The following is a 13,058-nucleotide window of genomic DNA, read 5'->3' on the forward strand; positions in this document are numbered from 1 at the left end:
TAATCTCATCAGACCTCGCTGCAACACACAAGTTCAGGGTTCAGGTTCCTAAGACACGTCTGACGGATCAGAGCGGCTCAACGCAACACCCTCCACCCCCCCCACCTGCATGCCTCTCTGCCAGGTGGCGCCATCTGATGGTCGGGGCCACTACTGCACTGGGTACATGTGCTCAGGCAGATGTGGAGCTACAGTTTCCATTCAGGACGCAGCGACTCTGTGCCGCACAGCAGAGGGTCACTGTCACGTGTCCCCTGATTGGACGCTGAACCGGGAACAGAGAGCGAATCACTCGCCTCCGCGGTGAAGTCCGGGAACTCAGGCAGTGATTTTAAAAGTGCTGTCAATAACAAACCTGTTGAATAAACGTGAAGTCGTGTGTTTCTCTGAGCTCAGCTGAACTCCACCTCGTCATCAGCCTCAGCACTCGGTGCATTTTAATCTGGCTGCTGTGGCCGAGCGGTGAGGTCACTGTCTGTCCCTCCTCCTCCATCATCCTCTGCTTTTCCCCCGTCTCATCCAGTCCTCTGTTTGTCTGACCTTGCTTTGTTTATCATGATTCAGGGCACATCTGACTGCAGTGCTCTCGCTCTCTCAGGCTGCAGCACCAGGTATCTGCGGACCCTCTGATCACATCCAGGAGAAAACTACACAATCGATCTTCTTCCACAGGCGTGCGACACGTTGCTGGACACGTCTGCTATGAGCCGCCACGCGTCAGTTAACGGTTTGATCCTCTGCGTGAATCAGTGAGAGTTCTCTGTCAGGAATGTTTTATCTACGGAGGCAGAGAGAGGTCAGATTTACATAAACACACTTTGGTGTCAGTCCCTTAAAGACGCCTGCTTCAGTCGTTATCTGGGAAATATGTGTAAATATCAAAAAGGCCCTCTCACATAATGTTGACGGATTTGTTCCCGTATCCTGTTTGTTGGGTTCTTTCCTGGTTCACGTCGCATCCTTCCACCAAGTTTCATGGAAATCTGCTCAGTAGTTTCTGTGTAATCTTACTGACGGACACACAAACCAACCAACAACAAACTGACTGACCGAGCTGAAGGAAGCTAACACGAGCGGCCGCATTTGAAATCATCTATTTTTTGACTTTCTGTCAAAGTGAATCAGCAGATTCTTCTTTTTCAAAAGGCCTTGTTCACGTATTCATGTGTTGAACATGAATATTTCAAATCTGATTATTGTTGAGACTTTAAAGCAAACCGCTGCAGTGGGTCATATATTCACGTCTTCTTCTGAATCGATGTCACGGCTCCAACTCCTGACCATGTGACCTAAACGCCAGCCAACCAGCAGCTCTCAAGGTGTTGAATCTACGATTTCCTCTTCAATCAGCGGGATCGTAGCGGCGTCCGCAGACATGAGCCCGACAGCCGGGGTCGAGCTGACAGGAGCCCCTGGCTGCAGCCCTTTCCCCCGGGTCGGCTTTAATGTCATTAACAGGTGGGCGGCAAAAATAGATAGAGGATGCATAACATGTGCACACACACACACACACACATGCACACACACACACCCTTGGCCTGACCACCGAGCCACTTCGACCTCCCCCTCCCTCAGCCCTCCTCCTCTCTCTCTCTCTCTCCCCCTCTCTCCTCTCCTCACCCTCCGTCACTCCGAGCAGAACCACACACACACACAAAAAAAAACCAGGTCAGCGCCTTGTTAATATCATTGTGACGTTTGTGAAGTGGCGGCGAGCGTCGGCGACACACGTGTGCAGCACGTGTTAGAGAACGGACAGAATGAATGTAGCATGTTTGACCCCTGCATGACGTTATTTGGCCGCTGAACTCTTTTTCTTTTGGGGGGGTGGGCCAGTGTTGTGGGGTGGGGGGGGGGGCGTGTAATACAGCTGACCTGGCCTCTTCTTCAAACGCCGCCTGGGCCGAGTGTTTACGGAGGAGTCCAGTTTGCGTCGGTGTGATTCAACGCTGCAGGAACTTCATTCTCGCTGCCGATTCCACGGCGGCTTATTTTTGGAGACAGTAGGAAGGATATTTTGAGAGTCGACTTGTGAAACGGTGTCTTGTCGCCGGCCACAGCTGCCATAATGAGTTTCTTCCTTGTGCCTCAACGACGCATTTCCACCGTGTCCAAGTGGATTCCTAATGAGGGGGGTCGTGGTCGGGTTTGATGAGTCAGGACAGAGTTCGCTTCACTCAGGTACCATGACACTTTGTGATTCCTTCTCGATACAGGTTCAGTTTGATGTTCTGTAACAGAGAGGTTGCAGGTTTGATGCTGACGTCTAACACATGCAACCTAACGAGGAGCCTTTGAGCAAGACGCGGCACGCTCGCACTGCTGCTGTTATAACGAGTGAATGGAAATAAAAGGTGAACTTTAATCTGCAGCATCGACACGAAGAGAAAACTAACCTCTGGAAAAAAATGGATCCGACAATAAGTTGTCTAGAATTCTAGTTTCTCTGAGAGTGTTTTTCATTTGAAGATGGAAATCATTTTATTATTTATCTGTAGAGATATTTTCATTCCTGCTCTGAAAAAAATGTACGAGGTAAAAAATGACAAAATCATAGACTGACATGTAGAAAATATTCATTTGTGATAAATCAGGAAAGACTCTTTCACACAAAGCGTCTTGTTTATTAAGAATTGGTTTTGATTTGACTCTTTTCTTTAAATTTTGCTTCACGAAAATGTTTCATTTCAAACTTTCCTCTTGTGTCTTCACATCATTGTTCGGAGTTTGAATCCACCAATAAGACGAGAGTTAATAAAAAACTAATCAGGTAAATTTAAGTACAAGCACGTGCTTTTTGTGTGAAAATGCTTTTTTCGCATTCTCAGTCGTTGGACAACTTCCCTGGAAACGCCCCCCCCCCCCCCCTGCTCGTTAGCTTGTTAACGAGACAGTCGCTGATGAAGTCGAGCCGTGTTCCCTCCCTGGGGGATGTGTTTCACTTTTGCTAAGAGGCGTCTGGTGCGACGCGTGAGGAGTCGTAGCCACACGTGATTGGTTGGTGGCCTGAACCTGTTTTCGGTGTTTCCGTGTCCCAGAGGAGCCGAAGTGTCTCGGAATAGACGGCAGGTTACGATTTCAGTATCTCACACACACGACATCTGAAAATAGACGAGTGATCGTGATTCTATTATGTTTAATGTTGTTTATGTTGCATCACAACACAAGCACAGAAAGTAATTAAAGAAATAATTATCAGAACTGATCCAGGTTTATGTTTACTTGATATTTTAACCAAACAACCACTTCTTCTATATTTCTTTTATACTATAAACATCATGTTTTTCTTCTTTACACGAAACGTATTACCCCGATCCACGAGAACTAGATCTAGTTACTCCTGAGACTCTTGAAAACGCTGCTCGCTCGTTTCGTTTGAAAACCCTGAAATTGTGTGAAGTAAGTTGTGCGAGACAACGTTTCATAAAAACCATCACACACACACACACGTCGCTAATGATTTCACTTCCTCTTTCTTCCCTTCCCGTTTCCACTCTCACCTCTAGGGAGGATCTCGTCTTCTCACCCCTGACCTCTTCCTCTCTCACCGGACACACGATTCCACACATCTGCTCCAGATCTGCTGAACTCAAAATGATTTCTTTATTAGTTTTGCAGCTGTCGTCCAAGCCGCCATTTTTTCTCAAGAGGAATTTGATTCCTGCCTTTTCCTGCTAAAGACGAGTTTTTAGTTTCACGTTGGACTTTTTTCTATTTTATTTTTCTACCTCTTCGTCTCTTCCTCTTTTTCTGGGCACAAACTGAAAACACGCAACGTCTTTAGTTTGATTGTTTCTATCGCTGGAGTCCGTGTCGCCGGCGCAGCTCGAGCTTGGTCTCAGTTGTTGACTCTTTATATGTGGTCAACTTTTTTTGTGACGGATATGGAGGGACGCACCGTGGCCCCGGTGGCAGCAGGAGTGGGGGCGGGGGCTGCACAAGGAGGAGCGGCCCAGGGGGCGGGGGGTATGGCCAGCCTGATGAGCGGACGCAGCACGTTCGGGGGGAACAAGCGGCGCAGGACGACGTCAACGGGAAACAGCATGAGCGAGGCCCAGGAAGGAAAGGTGACTGCGTCATACTGATAATTGAACCTGTCAATCAAACAGCTGCTGGTCCGCCATGAGAGTAGAAGATAAATATTTGTACACAACATGAAGTTCTTTACAGTACATTACTCCGTTTGATACTGAAATAGTTTTGGTTTGTGTTTCTGTCCCCAGATCAAGTTGGCGTTCTTCGTGGCCATCGTGGGCGTCGTCCTCACGGTGCTCGGCGTGGGGACAGAGTTCTGGGTGGAGCTGGCGGCCCCGAAGAGTTTTTATAACAATCAGGTGAAACTCGCACTCACATACTGAACTCTCAGAGCTGAACCTCGTCCTGATGGACGGAGGAGGGACATCACTGCTGATGTCGTCTTTTAAAACCTCTCTGATCGCAGACGTGTCTGACGGCTCACTACGGCCTGTGGAAGGGCTGCACCAAGACGCTGTGGGTGGCCGACATCGACCCAGGGAGAGAGAGCTGCGGACCTGCGGAGCTGCCCGGAGGTGACTGGTTTGGACGTCTGAGCTTAATGAAGACTGACGTACAAGTGTGTGTGTGTGTGTGTGAGATGATTGACAGACCAGTTGGTTGACTGGACGTTGGAGCTCATTGGTGCAGCTCAGGCGGAGGGAGGGAGTCGGTGTGAATGAACTAACGAAGCTCAGCTCGGAGTCTGAGCGGAGGATCGTCCTGTGGACTGAGTCACAGTTACACAGTCTGAGTAAAGACAGAGTCCAGTCAGGATCTGGGGTCGGGTGGAAAGATGCAGCACGTTAGTTAACTGATGTGATGAAACAACAGCCTGTGGGTTGAAAATAACATTTAGATGTTTGGCTTTGGACGTTTGGTGTAAAAAAATATTATCAAAGCTATTCGCGGTATCTCTTCTGTTCTCCGTGACTCGCCTGTATCGACTCCCTCTTCTGTAGAGTGACTCATATAAAAGGCAACAGAGAGACGGAGAGGAGAGTCCGGTGAGAGCGCTGCGTGTGCGTTTGTCGTCTGGGTCAGACAGGATGTGTGTTTGACTTCCAGCAAAACAAGTGGGAGCGTTTCACCGGGTCAGTGGTTCAGTGGGTCGCTGTGTCGCTCTGGGACTCAGAGAGCTGCAGCTTCAGGACTCTAACTTGTTCACAGACAAACTGAAGGATCCAGGTTGAACGTGACACGTTGTCATTGGACATTGAACACGTGTCAACGAGAGGGAAGTCTAATTACTGTCCGACAGCGTCACTGCCCCGATGCAGATCTAAGTCTTTACCTCAGGGGGCGGGGCTGCACCCCCGAGGACGTGGTTTTGATCACGCTAATGAAGAGTGATGTGTTTGGCGTGAAACGTGCGAGCGAACAGATCGAGGTGTCACAATCTATTCCGCGGCCGGACTCCAATTACTGGAACGCATCATCAAGACGGCAGAATGCTAATTGTGCGGGAAGCGCCGGGTTCTCACCTTGAGCTCGCCATTGACGTTCACGCCTGATTATGTTTGATGCAGAATAATTGAAAGTAAAGTGTAACGGGGGAGGGGAGGGGGAGGGTGGGGGTCACCTGACAGTGTTTGATCCTTTACAGATTTTCTCTCTTCCATCTTTCTCCTCTCGCAGAATCCAACTGCACCTACTTCAAGTTTTTCACCACCGGAGAAAACGCTGTAATGTTTCAGAAGACGACGCAGAAGAGTGAGTCACTCACCTCTTCGTCTCTCTCGGCCTCTCTCAGCCGCCGTCCCACCTCGTCCACCCACTCCCTCGGTTCTTTGCCCCTTCATCCTCCTCCTCCTCTCCTGCTCTCTCTCTCTTTACTCCTCAGCTCCCATGTCTGTCATCTCTCCCACCTCTGCTCCTCTCTCCCAAAATCCATCCTGCAGTCTTTTTCTGTCCCGTCTCCCTTCACCTCCTCGCCACGCTCTCTCTCTCTCAGATTCGCCATTGTCTGCTCCGAGTGTTTGAAATCTATTCCACCTACGCTGCGTTCAAGCTGCTGTCTAACCTCTCGTTCTCCATAACGTGTTCAGATCCAATCGACGAGTGAAGAACAAACACACGCACACGCTACAGACGTGTCATGATTTAATGAAGTATCTGAAATCATCCGATTGCTTTTGCATGATTGAGATCACACGTCTTCATCATTAATGAATCCAAATAGTATTTTTATGATTTAAGATTATTTTACCGTTGAAATAAACCAACGTGATTTTCGTGTCCTTGTGTTAAAAAGTGTTTTCGATTATAGAGGAAGGAGCTGAGAGGGAAGTCTGCATGTTCGAATAACAGCTTTCGGTTGAAAAGGTAAATTATTTTGAAAAGGTCAAAAATAAAATGGGATCCCTCTGACGGAATTTGTTGTTCTCACCCGTGCAGATCTGAACGTGGCGGCGGCCATGTTGGTTATGCTCAGCCTGTTCCTCATGGTGATGGGAGCCGTCTGCATCACCATGTCTCTGAGTAAAGAAATCATCTTCTTCTTGAAGCCGGCGTCCATCTGCTTCATCCTGTCAGGTGAGAGAAGACGACAACACGCTCACGAACTTTTCCCACAGTCTCATTTTAAATGTGGACGAGCCCCGTTGACCTCTGACCTCTGTGTGTGGCCAGGCGTCCTGGTGCTCCTCTCCCTCATGGTCTTCCACCAGTCGGTCCTCGCTCTCCTGGCCAGCGACCACACGGTTCCTCTTCACCACGAGCTCTCCTGGTCGGTGTCGTGCCTCGGCTGCGCGGGCGCCGTCCTCATCGTGGGCGGGGTCCTCTTCCTGGTGCTGGCGCTGCCCTGCAGCCCCTGGCGGAGGTGTCTCCCTCAGAAGGACAGCGACAGCTAGTGGCCCGGAGGTGGTGTTGCACTTTAGGTTTCCCAAAGACGTCTCAGCAAACAGAGATTACTCGAGTTCAACATTTACAGGTTAACTTAAAAAACCTTCTGTCCGTCAAGTAGACAAGTTAATTTAAATCAATTCTTTTTAGTTTTATCAGCCGGTGTAACGTCAATGCTCAGACGTGTTTGGGAAACAGTCCTGAATTGTCTTACTAATCATCCTGCAGGGTTTGGAGGTCATTTACTGTTCGTTCAATAAAACCACAAAGTTTTAACGGCTCTTTGACACGAGCTCAGTGTCGCACGACACCTGCAGACGCTTTAAACAGAAACTTAAAGCAGCACTGAGTAACTTTCAGGAACGTTTCAGTGAGCGACAGAACTAATTCTTCATGTTTTAAAGTTTCCTGCTGAACATTGGAGATGAACTCTGGTTGTTAATAACTTCTCAGTGTTTTGAACTGATCTCAGTTCAGCTTCACTCTTCACCTGGAGCTGATGGTGACAGTTGAGTCACAGAGAACAGACGCTCGGAGAGTGAAGGAGGAAACTTTCTCCGTGTTCACACTCACACATCAGACTCACTTTAGTCCGGCTGCATCGTGTTCTGTTAAATTAAAAACGATTAAATACATGCTTGTGAATTAATTTACCCTTGTTTCATGTTTGCATTAAATATCTAATGAACCTTTATTTTCACTGAATACAGAAAACTAGTAGTTGAACGTTTATATTTATATTTTCATGAGACATTTGTTGTGTCCGCTCAACAAGTGCACGAAACAAATATAATAATAGTCCAAAATGTAAAAATTGAAGGCAAACAATAAATATATTGAAGCAAAATGAACTCGGACATTAATGCTTTGCCCAAAAACGACATCCTGTTCGCTCACGTAACAAATGACCGTCGACTCAAACACAAACTGAATGAACAGTTTCTTGAGCTCCGATATGAGAAACTAGTTTTTTAAAAACTTGTTTCTCAGTGATGAGTTTCGCTGCCTTTTTAAAATCCTCAGTGGATGTTTTGTTGTTATTCAGTCACATGAAGAAAAGTTTATTCAGGATGAATTTTTGTCTTTGCTCCATCGATTTTCATTTATGTCACGTTTTGTATTTGTTGTCTGTGTCTGTTCATCGTCAGATAAACACTGTGCAGCATCGTGAGAGGAAAACATTAGTTTGAGTGTCAGACCTGCAGATATGATTCACCTCAGTGTAAAGATTTATATCAAAGTAGAAGCTTCAGTGTTAAATCAGCTGGAAGTTTGAGTCGCTGCCGTGTTTTCACCTCCTCTGTTTTCCTCGGATGATTTATGCCTGAAGAAAAGTGATTTTCTGGGCCGTGAACCATCTCGGGGACTTTTTTGAACTGAATCGATTGAGTCTGAATGACTTCATTTTATTATTAAACATGACATGAATATTTGATGTGCTCCTCTCTCAGGTTTCTGTCTCTCTCTCTCGTTCTGCACTCTGCACACGTCCTCAGCCTCCTCAGAAGAAGCGGCTCCACTTTCCATCTCCTGAAGGAAACGAGTGTTAACTCATCTGACTCGTCCGATCTGAGCTCCTGTATTATTAAGACAAATCTGTGTTTCTGCAGTAATGTTGGTTCACGGATGATATTTGGACGCCATCGTAAACTACGGGAAATAACCCGTGTGCTCAGACAAACATGCCGAGCCAGCAGGTGGAGATAAAGTCTACATCAGCGATTCCGTCAAATACCAGAAAAGCAGGGATTTTATTATTTCAACTGTTGCATGAACAAATTGTGCCGTGACGTCATTGTTTCCAAAATGCACCGATTAAAACCTCGTGTGGACGAGAAGCTTGAACGCGGAGGGAAGAGTTCGTTTTTTTGGGAGACAACCTCATTAGAGTCTGAGTGTCTGTTTCACTGGTGGTCTCGAACCCGTCTCCCTCCGCTGACGTTCCCGCTGCTTCAGCTCCCGTTCTCCTGCTCGCAGCACATGTTGACCTCCTTCCAGGCTCACGTCTCTGTGAAGCGTCTCCCACGCTCGTTTGGCTGCGACCTCCTGGTTAAATATAGAGCGTGGCCAATAGGAATGACGCTGTCGCAGGAGAAACACAAACCTGTGAGACAAACCCACTCCTGCAGGAACACGTGTGTGCACAGGAATTCACATACGATGACGCAGTGAACCCAGATTCTGTTTTAAACCCAAACAGCTGATGTCTTTTGTTCCCCATAGTCGTCCAGTCCACTTTACTGCACCGCAGAGATTCACATTATCTCCCTCAAATTAAAAGTCGCAGAGTGAAGTGAACACAGATCCTGAGCCGTTAAAACTTTCTCTGGAGTCAGCAGCTCCTCCTGCGTGAGGAGTCGCAGCTCTGCAGAGAACCAGACACCGTGAGCTTCTTAAGGAGAAAACAAGCAAACAGCATCTCAGTAAATCATCCAGAACCGAGTCACGTTGTCACCAAACTCGAAAGCTCGTCGACATCGTTTTGAGTAAACATCACAGTCATTGAAACCAGGAAAACTAAAACTAAACAAGGAGGGAAAACAACAAATACTGAATTCAACAAGATGCACACAAAACTGATTTAACACAAAAACACTCAAATAAATAAATAAATACAAAAACATTTACGCCGACATAAAATTAAAGCCGTGTGACTAACCTCGAGTCTTGTTATGTAATTTAATGACTGATGGAATAAATTATTTTCAGAGCGAGCAGAGGAAAATATCCAGTGTCCCTCAAACAGATTAGTTCATATTCTACAACACAACATTTAAACCAAGATCTAATTTCCTCCTGTCAGTGCAGTTTGTCTCTGTGTCCATCATCAGGCTGCTTACATGGACATGTCACGTCTCCCAGCAGGGGGACATGGATCTTATTGGACTAAATGTTTTCTTGTAAAATCTAAAAATGTTTCACAGCGACATGTTTGGAATAAAGAGAAGAACAAATTCTTATGTCGGTCACTATCCAGAGAATGTTTTTCCTGAGGGTTGGAGCGCAGATGGTTTGGATGTCAGGGACAGACGATCTCTCTGCAGCTCTGGAAACCGTCTCATGTTGCTTCCACACCTCGAACACGGAGGTGCTGAGAGACAGACCCCCTCCCCCGATGGTCAGCTGAATGTGACCCGCTCCGATGTTGGACACTCAGGGTGGAGCTGCATCATCACAAGTTATTCACTCTCAACGTCACACACACACACTGTAGTACTGTGGAGTACTGTGGAGTACTGTAGTACTGGGGAGTACTGCGCCTGAAGGTGCTGATGCTGCCAGTGATACTGTCATGATGTTACCATGGCAACCAATTGAAGCTCAGAGTCAAGTACAGGTAGACTCCGCCCCCCCCCCCCCCCCCCCCCCCCCAGGCGATGAGGACAGGACGAACGTGAGACAAGATTCTTGAGTCCCTGAAATACAACGTGAAACTGAAACTAACAGATCGGATGAAACATGAAGCTTCGGACTCGGAGAGGAAACGACCCTCAGTTTATAAAATGTCCTTATTACCGGACGCTGTTAATATTCATTATTATTAATGTGACACTTTGATTGGATCCCACACATGAATGAATTCATCCAATTTAGTTCGTTTCAAAGGAAATATTCGACGTCAAGTTAACATAATAAGTAAACAGCAAACAAGCGAACACTATAATACGTGTGTGAGAGCAGATACATGTCAAATACTGGTACGAATACGCAGGAGTGAAGCTTGTGTGTTGTGTGTTTTATATTCCTCATGAGCGAGCGGTGCTCAGAAGGTTTCCTATCGGGGGATCTCTCTGTGGGAGCAGGATTTGAGGAGCGAGAGGAAATGAGAGCGTAATCTTGACTGGCAGACTTTCCCACCGGCTCACCGGCGTCCGTCAGCTCGCCTGTGAGCCGTTATCGGGCGGCTGCAGGCGGCAAAGGAGGGAGAGACAGCCGGACAGCGAGCTTCAGGCTGAACGAAGGGAGGACATTTAAAAAATGCAGGATGTCTTGACTCGTGTTGACTCATCAAAGCTGACACGAGGTGGAGGCTTTATCGTTCCTCGCTGCGTGTTAGACAACACGGGAGAGACAGGTGAGCCACGTGAGAGAGAACCTGACTGTGGAGGGTTCCGGAGTACTGAGCTCTTCTTGAACGTTGACCACACAGAGACAGAAATGGAGACTACACCTGCAGACAACACTGTCTCTGATAACAGGGCCGCACCACAGAGGGTGTGGTCTACCCGGCACTAGAAGGCTGGCCCGAAATGTCTCCAGAGCTTGTCCCGCCCTTATTGGTGTTTCCGAGCAAACTACAAGTTTTAACGTCCCTTGATTTATTTAACAAAGTTATGGTCGACTGTTCCTGCTGCACAAAGACGGAACATCAGAGGGTCTCTACAGCCGAGAGACCAACTAATTAAAACTCTGACACCAAATCCCTTTTCCTCCGCTGCATCAACCAAACTTGTCTCCGATGATCCGCCAGCAGATCTTTTGTCAGCGGGATTAAAAACTGTCACATTTCCCCTGGGCTGACAGTCGTTGTTCTCCAGAGGAGACGTCTCAGCGCTATCAAGGGAACGCGTCGTCATAATTACTGCCTGTCACGGTCTGCACGGTTTTCCTTTTTTAGATTTGTGAAATGACTGTCTGCATCCATCCATCCATACATACATCCATCCATCTATCTATCCATCCATCCATCTATCCATCCATTCAGGATGTCTCCTCCCAAAAAATTACCTGGCTGCTCTCCTACAGGTCACTCTCATCCTATGGAACAGGGTCTAAGCACAGCTAGCGTCAAGTTCAAGAAACTTATGCTACAGAACGATTGCTGGGACTGCTCCCACGTACCTAACTGCCCTTATAAGGACATATACCTCCCGTACGTTGTGTTCGTCGAATGAGCGTCGTCTGGCTCTTCCGTCTGTACAGCCACGGCAATCCAGACTATTCACCTTCGTAGTTCCACGTTGGTGGAACGAGCTGCCAAACACCACCAGAGCGGGGGCGTCCCTCTCTGTCTTCAAGAAGACCGAACTCTTCAGAGAACACCTTCTCCCCTAGCTAGCACTTGCCTAGCACCACTCTTCCTCTTTCTACCACTCCTCTGCTTTCTAGCACCACTGGTCTCTCCTTTCCTTTCCCCCCACCGCCACCTCCTGCAAATTAAAACTGAATCTCTGCGTTTAAATGTAGTTTTTATTGTTACACTAAGATCTTTGTTCAGATTCAGGGTTTCGAACCTGAAATGCAACACACACCAGCTGCACTTCACGGTAGCAACACATTATTTGTAATGTATAAATTCTGGTGCACGGGTCGCGTGTATTTGTTTACATGTCGTCATTCTAACCTATTTGCATTTATTTTCAGTTTTGCAGCCGTCGCACCACTGCCGGACAATGTCAGGAGATTATCTGGAGGTCAGTGCATGTCCCAAAGCTGCTTTATCGTCTCGTGCAAAGAAAACTCAGGGGAACGTAGATGAAACCAAAATGGTGGTTTAGTGAAAGAACATGGAGAAGGTAGCTTACATGGAGGCGAAGTCCACAAACCAGGCGGAGCAGTTGAAACCAATGAACAAATCCAACGGGGGGAAGATGAGCGGGTAAAAAGTCCAAACACAGAAGACACTAAAGTATAAAATACACTCAGGAGACCGTGTCCACTGGGACGAGGACAATCAGGCTACAAGACAAAGCATGGTATGTGTGGGGTTTCCTGGGGGGAAGCACAGGGACTGGACTAATCAGGTGAGTCAGGTGACGGGGAAGCAGGAAGTGAAACGGCAGGAAGTGAAACGGCAGGAAGTGACCAAAACAAGACAGGAAGTCTAACAACAAAAAGAGGCGGTGGATTATGACTCAATAATACTCGACACAATCAATTTTCATATAGAACTTTATTGAGTATATCTATATATTTATATATGTAAGTATATGTACCTTATATTTTTTGTCTTTTCCAGTGAGGATTATTGCATCATGTCCCATTTTGTCCTTTACCGTCTGCTCAGAGGAAATAAACCAGTTTGTGTCAGTAGCCAAAGTTCAGTGAAAAGGAGCCGCTGACTGGTTTTTAAAATGTTTTAACGTCAGGATGAAGAACCGAACGTTCACTTTTAACCGACAGAATAAAAACCACCGAGGACACAGTTTACACCGAGCTCACTTCCTCAGCACTCGGGCTACTGACGTGGTTTCTCAGGC

The 13,058-nt window shown here is 47.1% G+C and overlaps 1 protein-coding gene across 3 annotated transcripts; it reads left to right on the plus strand.

Annotated features, from left to right (window-relative positions):
- The first annotated feature begins 1,874 nt into the window (after positions 1 to 1,874).
- LOC109645700 (voltage-dependent calcium channel gamma-6 subunit-like) lies at positions 1,875 to 9,793 on the plus strand. 3 transcript variants are annotated; one of them, XM_069516463.1, is made up of 8 exons: positions 1,875 to 2,181; positions 3,507 to 4,067; positions 4,224 to 4,334; positions 4,442 to 4,550; positions 5,653 to 5,727; positions 6,412 to 6,549; positions 6,646 to 6,876; positions 8,310 to 9,793. In XM_069516463.1, the coding sequence occupies exons 2-7, from the start codon at positions 3,858 to 3,860 to the stop codon at positions 6,864 to 6,866; spliced, it is 864 nt and encodes a 287-aa protein (XP_069372564.1). In that variant the 5' UTR covers positions 1,875 to 2,181; positions 3,507 to 3,857; the 3' UTR covers positions 6,867 to 6,876; positions 8,310 to 9,793. The 3 variants fall into 3 exon arrangements, with proteins under 3 accessions (XP_069372564.1, XP_069372563.1, XP_069372565.1); XM_069516462.1 differs by lacking the exon at positions 8,310 to 9,793 and having other exon boundaries at positions 1,876 to 2,181; positions 6,646 to 8,291; XM_069516464.1 differs by lacking the exons at positions 1,875 to 2,181; positions 8,310 to 9,793 and adding an exon at positions 2,879 to 3,399 and having other exon boundaries at positions 6,646 to 8,291.
- The last annotated feature ends 3,265 nt before the right edge of the window (positions 9,794 to 13,058 follow it).

The sequence above is a fragment of the Paralichthys olivaceus genome, chromosome 20 (genome assembly GCF_024713975.1).
Source record: "Paralichthys olivaceus isolate ysfri-2021 chromosome 20, ASM2471397v2, whole genome shotgun sequence".
Taxonomy (NCBI): Eukaryota; Metazoa; Chordata; class Actinopteri; order Pleuronectiformes; family Paralichthyidae; genus Paralichthys; species Paralichthys olivaceus.

What these genes read in the sequence shown, in the direction of transcription:
- LOC109645700 (XM_069516463.1), top strand. Translation starts at nt 3,858, where the DNA reads ATGTGGTCAACTTTTTTTGTGACGGATATGGAGGGACGCACCGTGGCC. An exon ending in AGAGTTTTTATAACAATCAG is followed by an intron (nt 4,335 to 4,441) that starts GTGAAACTCGCA and finishes CTCTGATCGCAG; the next exon opens with ACGTGTCTGACGGCTCACTA. An exon ending in ACCTGCGGAGCTGCCCGGAG is followed by an intron (nt 4,551 to 5,652) that starts GTGACTGGTTTG and finishes CTCCTCTCGCAG; the next exon opens with AATCCAACTGCACCTACTTC.